Genomic DNA, 7,430 nt, shown 5'->3' with positions numbered 1-7,430 from the left:
CAATCGTTCTGAAATATTAGGACATCATATATTATATTACATTTAATACATATTAAATATGTATTACCTAGACAATACATATTGCATTTTAATGACCGAATATTCGGTTCCCTAAAACAACCACAAATTACAAAAGATTTGTTTGTACATTTTGTTATAAGGTTTATTGATCTAAATAAAATATTACAAACTAAAATTCCACACAATGCAAAACATGCTCCAGTCTACACCAAGAAACGACTAGCCTACATTTAAACTGAAAATGAAAAAGTGATGCAAGTCATTTTCAATGGTTGATCTTGAGCACCATGTTAAAAAACGTTATGAATGGTGGTGTCTACAAAGCACAAACTCAAATTGGTTTTGAAGGAAAAGTAGCGTGGTACGTGTCTTGCAAAGGCCAATACACTATGTAAAGTAATGAGGTTTCTTGACATTTATACCATATTCGGACAGGGCAGGAGACAGGTCCTCCATTGTCAACGTATACTTCTTATCCTAAAGTAGAGAAAGAAGATAAATATTGACCACTAACCTATAAACGTCACACTTAGTTTTAGGCATGTGGAAGGTCTCTGGAAAAGGATTCAATGTTTTGAGAGTTGGAAAAGTGTTATTTCCATGCAATTCATTTTGCTTATAATATAAATGTGATAATTCCTGTAAATGCCCAACTGCGGGAATACAGCTGCCAAAAGCTGCACACTTTCACACCATCAAGAACACAAACCTTTGTCTTATTTCTGGAGCTTCCAGAGGCTGTGCCCTTCATCTTACAGTGCTGCAAGGCATCATTGGCGATGTCTGAGATGAACTTTTGGGCAGCAAGAGAGATCAGACGGATTCTAAAAGAAATCGGGGGAAAACAATGAACATATCAGCGTATAACATTTTATTGCAATGCTAACACTCCCTGAGGCGAGCGAGGAAGATTGTGGCCGACCCCTCCCACCCTGGACACTCCCTGTTTCAGTCACTCCCCTCCAGCAGAAGGCTGTGGTCCATCAGGACCAATACCTCACACCACAAAAACAAGTTTCTTCCCTTCCGCTATTGGCCTCTGCAACAAGGCCAAGGGACCACACTGACTCTAATGACTTCCTGCTTAAAACACACTGCTTTTTGCACTGCATTACAAAATTGTATCTTGTACATTTGTATTTTTTGTAATATTTGTATTTTTATATTGTAAATTACAGCAACTTATATTTTATTTAATTCTAATTCCACTTAGTACTGCTAGTTTATGTACCCTTAGTATAGATAGTCTACATATTTCAATTTTAGGTCCCTATATGTTTATTGTATGCACCTTCCTGCCAAAGCAAATTCCCAGTCTGTGCAAACTTTCATGGCGAATAAATCCCATTCTGATTCTGAAGAGTTTGGCTATAAAACAAAACTTACATTCGTGGATCAGATGCCTCAAAACCAGCTCGATTAAGATAGTAGCCCGTCACTGCATCTGGGATCTAGTGAACACATAATGAACTGTCAATGACAACTACCAAAATATTACCAGTTTATCATGCAAATCTCTCAAGTTAATTCAAGATTTCAATTTAAGATCCACACAGCATGACCAAGCTCACTGTAGGAGTGTAGTCCTCCAACTGCATTAGAAAGTCAGCCAGGGGCGTTGTGGAAATGACAGACTTCATGTCTCCATTGGCAATGCCACTAGGAACATAGACGCCGTTGGACACAGACGAGTCAGATGATGAGGTGGCCATTGCAGCTGAGGTTAATGCTGTAAAAAAAAGAGTGGTAGACTACTTATATGTCCTCAAAATGGGGGAAACGGCACTGGACTGAACTGGGTGAATCCGAGTCCCGTTAACAATAATATGATATGAAACAAAAGGCATTTCACATAAGGCGTTAGAACCAGCCAACGCGTGTTCACGTTTTTTCTAGTATTGTCGGAAATGCAATCTTTTAAGTCACGCAGATAATAATATAGACCTACAGTATGGTGTTACAAGCTCTAAGGTTTGCTTCCTTACCGTTAGTTACAACTGGGGGGATGCTACTAACATTCGTTGCTGTACTACTGTTTGTGATAGGATTACTAGATGCTGATGAATTTGAAGACGAACCCCCGGTTGTGACAGGCTGATTATCAATGTTCATGTTGTTGTCGTCGTCTCAGCTCGGTAAAATATGCAAAACTGTTAAAACAAAAGTACGATAATTGTAGTAAAATCGTAAATTGTAAATCATACAATGTTGCAAAGTACGCTAAAGTAATGACAAGATCGCAATCTCTTCCAAACCTTGGATAATCTAACATCAACACTTCCTTGTGCGTCGATTAAACTGCCCGCCGCAGCCTATTTCCTGAAATGTGGTTCCGGTCATTTAACATCAATGTAAACGCTGAACGTACACAACCTTTTTTTGCAGGTGGTTTTCAGAAGGTAGGGCTATTATTACCAAATATGATTTTACATGGTCACAATATAAAAAGGCATGGGTAATTACTATATTATGATTGGTAGATAGAGTCGTGTTTTGTTTGGTTCTGCCTGCCTTCCACACGCGTTAATGTTTTTCCTGCTTCATAGCACAGAACGCTACCAACTACTACTGGATATGAAACATTATTTAAAATGTGTCACATTTGTGATCAAATAACATTTGAAATATACTTAAAATAGGTACACTGAAAAGACAATTAAGAAAATAACAATTAGCAAGTTGTTGCTTAAGCAGTTGGAGTGGTTGTCCTGACCTGACTCGTACAGCCAGGGCAGGACACGTCAAAACTCTGTCTTCGGGTGCATATGTCACTAACAACAACAGGAGCTATTGTGGTACAGTAATATAACAACACGAATATTCCTTTAAAATTCAAGTTACTATTATTTTCAGTCTGCCATCATGCCTTCAGTTGTCCATGTCATTGTGGTTGGTGCTGGGAGCCGTGGAAAGACTTACTCAGATTTTGCCACCTTCCATCCCGAACGCATGCAGGTCTATAAACAGTTATCCCCTTTAAATACACCACCATATCTTGATAAACTATTAACACAAACCTTTGCATAGGCTATATGCTGTGTTGGATTTATACAACTTATTGCCAGTCATGTCTAATTATCATAAAATTACATTATTATAGAAACGGTATAATACATTATTTTAGGTTGTTGGAGTGGCTGATCCCAGGGAATTTGCAAGAGAGATACTTCAAAAACAGCATAACATTGCAAATGAAAATATATTTGAAGGTAAGGGAGTCATACCAGGGGGGTATTCCAGAAAGCAGGTTATGCATTATAACCGTAAGTTAACCCACCAGCTGATTCAGAATGTTGCAGCAACCTACTGGCAATGTTGCTACAACGCTGGGTGTCAGCTGGGGAGTTAACTTACCTGAATATGTCACATAACCTGCTTTCTGGAATACCCCCCTGGTAGCATGATTTTATAAGCATTTGATTTGCTCCTCTAGCCTGATTTAATGTTTGGTTTGTGATGTTTCTTAGATTGGCACAATATAGTAGAGAGAGAAAAGTTTGCAGATGCTGTGTTTATTTGCACTCCAGACCGTCTTCATAAGGTAATGTAGTAGTCACCATTATAGAACAAATATGATTAATCACAAAATCTTTAGCACAGGCTAGTTTAGGTAATATGCTCAAATGGTCAATTATACACTGTTATAATTGATAGTGTAATAGATTAATAATTCTGTTTTCATAATTCAGTTTTAACCTATGTACAGGACCCAGCAGTGGCACTGGCAAAGAAAGGCTATCATGTTTTATTGGAGAAACCCATGGCTGTGAGTAACACCACTGAATGGAGGGGAAGCTACTGTATGCATGACTTTGTACAGCACTTTGGTTGGCATTGGCTGTTTTTAAATGTGCTCTATAAATAAACTGACATGACTTGATTTGACACTCTATTTGTAAGAACAAGCAAAACAAGTATGAGTCAGCTATTGGGATTAGATTTGCATTTTTGTGGTTGTCATTTTAGGTGTCTACTGAGGATTGCACAGAGATTGTGGAGACATGCATTCAGAGTGGAGTTATGCTCACTGTATGCCATGTTCTTCGATATGACCCAGTGATCCGCAAAATAAAAGTATGTTTGTCTTCACCACTTTCCCAAAATTATATAATAAGAACTAACAAAGTTGAAAGACGGAAATTGTAAAATGTCAAAGTTAATTGTATTTTAAACATGGCCCCTTTTAATCGGATCAGTAATTAACATTGGAAACCAAAAGTGTGAATATGAAGTAGTCAGGTGTCAGGTGGCTGAGCGGTGAGGGAATCGGGCTAGTAATCCGAAGGTTGCCAGTTCGATTCCCGGTCATGCAAACTGACGTTGTGTCCTTGGGCAAGGCACTTCACCCTACTTGCCTCGGGGAATGTCCCTGTAAGTCGCTCTGGATAAGAGCGTCTGCTAAATGACTAAATGTAATGTAAATGTAAGTAGAACTGGAAGTCTATCAAATGAAGCCTTTCATGATTAGTGATTATTTCAAGGGTTCAACTTATTTGATCAAAATCTATGAATGATTCTGCAGGAGCTGATTGACAGTGGAGTTATTGGTGAGGTGATCCATATCCAACACCTAGAACCGGTAAGTGTGTAACAGTATAGAAAATTACAGAATAGTTATGTAATTGGAAACTATTTACATACATCATTTTGGACCATCTTATCTATATGCATCTCTTTAACATTGTAACAGTTCCACATGTGGGTTATCAGATATTCTTATGTATTTTATTTTTGCAGGTGGGATTCTACCACTTTGCCCACTCTTTTGTTCGAGGGAACTGGAGAAATGAAGCTGAAAGCTCCTTTGCCCTTTTGGCTAAATGCTGCCATGACATTGACCTAATACATCACTGGGCTGGAGGACGCAGGTGAAACATTTGTAGACTAAAACAATAAACAGTAATGTAGCCTAGACAACACACGGTTTCACACTACTACTAAACTGTGATGTCTGTCCTCAATCGCTCAGGTGTTTGAAAGTATCATCATTTGGATCTCTCAGCCACTTCCGCAAAGAACGCAAGGTGTGTGTTTTGAGGCTAGTTATTCACATAATCACTATTTAGAGTTAGGATTACTACCAATCACTACCAGTGACCTCCTTTGATTGAAGTGCATCAACATTTGTTATTCTCATGCTTTATATTACTTGACTGTGTTTTTGTCCAGCGTTGTTAATTCATCCTTAAGGTAGCTGATAACCACATTCAATTCTAGCCAGCAGGTGCGGGAGATCGGTGCCTACATTGCCCTGTGGAGGGAGACTGTTCATATTCTGCTCTCAAGATCTACTTGGACAGAGTTAAGCAGGTCCTTGCCATTTATACTTAAATATTCACGCATTACTACAGTGCCATCATTGATAGACTATTTTCAATCCATTCATTTACATTTAAATACAAACTTGTAATGTAATTGAAATAATTACTTGATCATGAATACATTTGTGTCTTAGGGTCATACGGGTTGGCCGGTGTCTGTAATATGCCCCAGCTCTCTTCCAGACATTGAATCTGTGACAGATGCCTTAAAGACAGGGCCCTATGGACGCTGTGTATATGAATGTGATAATGACGTTTGCACCAACCAAGTAAGAATGTCTTCAGTCTGGTTTGAAAATGTTTAGTTTCATACTTTCCGAAAGATTAAAATGCAAAAGCAAACCAAACCAGTATGCACACATCTTAAAATGTAAGTTAAAAGTTAATTTGCAGTTATGTTCTCTCCTCCTTTCACATTCTTACTGTTATTTCATCTGTACAGGTTGTAAACATGGAGTTTGAAGGTGGTCTTACAGCATCCTTCTCCATGGTGGCATTTACAGAGGAGATATGTCAGCGAAGAACAACCATTTATGGTAGCAAGGTTAGACTTATACTTTATATTCTAAAAACAGTAATACACTAACTGTGATCGTAAAATTGCAGTGAATGGATATATGATGGGAAGCAATGTCCAAGGATATGTTATTTTTCTCTACTGAATGCAAATCTTCAAGCAATCCTGTATTACTGGCAAAGCAGGATCCTCAAAATAAACTGCAGTATATTAATCCTGCAGGGGGAGCTCTCTTACAATGGTAATGAGATTAGAGTGTTTGACTTTCTGACTCAAAGAGCCACAAAGCACAAATCCAATGTCTCAGGGCACTTCGGCATGGGTGGTCATAGCGGGGCCGACTATCACTTGGTAGATGCCTTCATCTCTGCTGTGGCGGTAAGGCTGTTATGTTGTAATCAACATATTATTAGCACATCAACACCTTGCTCTTTTACCTCTACCCTTATGTTCAACTTAAATAATTGGATAGTTTAAGTAGTTAAAGAAGTTGTAGTTAAACAAAGACATATTATCTTGAATGTCAATAAGAAAGGTTTGGGCACAATGTGTCTTTCATTGACTTTGTGTGTGTTTGTCTACAGAGTGGAGATGCTTCCTTGATCCGTTCAGGTCCAAGGGAGACTTTGCGAAGCCACAAACTGGTTTTTGAAGCAGAACGCGCCCGTTTGGAAAGCAAGGTGGTGTTCTGTGAGACTGACCAATGAGTAGAGGAATAGACAAGGTGAAATGCAGACAGTAAATAATCATGATTCTAATCAACGACAATGATTCCCATTAACATGACCGATCATTGAATATTCTCAGGATAAATGCACTTTATTGGTTTAATGTAGACCTATGTTATATTTCAAATGTGAATACATAAAAAAGTAACATTCTGTCATCTAATTCATTGAAAAATATTGTTTTTGATGCCTCAATGAAAAATATGGCGATTTACTCTTGATGTTTGGTGAGTCTGAGTTTATATGTAAATATTTCATAAAACATCTTAGAAACAAGCAACTGACAAAAGAAGCAACAAGGGACAATTGTCAAGTACAAATTTGGATTGTACAAAAAATATAACTATTCTTTGCCTCCACAAATGTCTCTATTGTCAACATTAAATCAAGTAAAAGGGATTCATTCAGACTACTGTCTTTAAACAATCTTTAACAAAGGTACTCAGAATATGGTTTCTCCACCATAAAACAATACAGAGCTTCCCCTTGTCAGTTCCCATGCTCTGTGGCTGTTGGTCACCTTGGAGCAAATGAAGGACTGCAAAATGCTGATGATGAAGCTCCCTGAGTTTCCGAGACTACCAGCTGCTAACGTGCTTTGTCTTTTTCTTGCTCATCCAAGGCCCGTTTGAGCACTCTGTCTCTGTCTCTCTCTCTCTGACTCCATGACGACCTCAGCCCAGGTGGGCCTGCTCCCACTCTCTACCCAGTCGATCTTGGGTCTGCATCCATCAACTGTTCTGTGTCCACCCAGCGTTGTCTGCGGGCAGCACAGCGCGACACACAGGGGTCACAGAAGAGCCTGGTGATTCTTCTCGTGCATCGGTCCTTTCACAGTGCGTG

The 7,430-nt window shown here is 38.8% G+C and overlaps 2 protein-coding genes across 3 annotated transcripts; one reads left to right on the top strand and one right to left on the bottom strand.

The window, feature by feature from the left end:
- Positions 1-144: 144 nt before the first annotated feature.
- On the bottom strand, positions 145-2,329 carry taf10 (TAF10 RNA polymerase II, TATA box binding protein (TBP)-associated factor). 2 transcript variants are annotated; one of them, XM_067240473.1, is made up of 6 exons: positions 2,277-2,329; positions 2,007-2,171; positions 1,593-1,750; positions 1,408-1,472; positions 731-845; positions 145-498 (listed from the first exon to the last, which is right to left on the bottom strand). In XM_067240473.1, exons 2-6 carry the CDS (start codon positions 2,131-2,133, stop codon positions 409-411), a joined length of 555 nt encoding a protein of 184 aa, XP_067096574.1. In that variant the 5' UTR covers positions 2,134-2,171; positions 2,277-2,329; the 3' UTR covers positions 145-408. The 2 variants fall into 2 exon arrangements, with proteins under 2 accessions (XP_067096574.1, XP_067096573.1); XM_067240472.1 differs by having other exon boundaries at positions 2,007-2,305.
- A 49-nt stretch (positions 2,330-2,378) lies between these two features.
- zgc:154075 (uncharacterized protein LOC556929 homolog) lies at positions 2,379-6,979 on the top strand. Its single transcript, XM_067240471.1, has 14 exons — positions 2,379-2,420; positions 2,875-2,976; positions 3,146-3,230; positions 3,489-3,562; positions 3,728-3,787; positions 3,988-4,095; positions 4,544-4,600; positions 4,759-4,889; positions 4,991-5,045; positions 5,239-5,331; positions 5,477-5,611; positions 5,785-5,886; positions 6,082-6,237; positions 6,444-6,979. The coding sequence occupies exons 2-14, from the start codon at positions 2,884-2,886 to the stop codon at positions 6,564-6,566; spliced, it is 1,272 nt and encodes a 423-aa protein (XP_067096572.1). The 5' UTR covers positions 2,379-2,420; positions 2,875-2,883; the 3' UTR covers positions 6,567-6,979.
- The last annotated feature ends 451 nt before the right edge of the window (positions 6,980-7,430 follow it).

This window comes from Osmerus mordax, chromosome 7 (assembly GCF_038355195.1).
Source record: "Osmerus mordax isolate fOsmMor3 chromosome 7, fOsmMor3.pri, whole genome shotgun sequence".
Taxonomy (NCBI): domain Eukaryota; kingdom Metazoa; phylum Chordata; class Actinopteri; order Osmeriformes; family Osmeridae; genus Osmerus; species Osmerus mordax.
This window is presented reverse-complemented; position numbering and strand designations above follow the sequence as displayed.

What these genes read in the sequence shown, in the direction of transcription:
- zgc:154075 (XM_067240471.1), top strand. Translation starts at nt 2,884, where the DNA reads ATGCCTTCAGTTGTCCATGTCATTGTGGTTGGTGCTGGGAGCCGTGGA. An exon ending in ACTTCCGCAAAGAACGCAAG is followed by an intron (nt 5,046 to 5,238) that starts GTGTGTGTTTTG and finishes ATTCAATTCTAG; the next exon opens with CCAGCAGGTGCGGGAGATCG. An exon ending in ATGACGTTTGCACCAACCAA is followed by an intron (nt 5,612 to 5,784) that starts GTAAGAATGTCT and finishes TCATCTGTACAG; the next exon opens with GTTGTAAACATGGAGTTTGA.
- taf10 (XM_067240473.1), bottom strand. Translation starts at nt 2,133, where the DNA reads ATGAACATTGATAATCAGCCTGTCACAACCGGGGGTTCGTCTTCAAAT. An exon ending in CCCCCCAGTTGTAACTAACG is followed by an intron (nt 1,751 to 2,006) that starts GTAAGGAAGCAA and finishes TTTTTTTTACAG; the next exon opens with CATTAACCTCAGCTGCAATG. An exon ending in GCTCCAGAAATAAGACAAAG is followed by an intron (nt 499 to 730) that starts GTTTGTGTTCTT and finishes TCTCTACTTTAG; the next exon opens with GATAAGAAGTATACGTTGAC.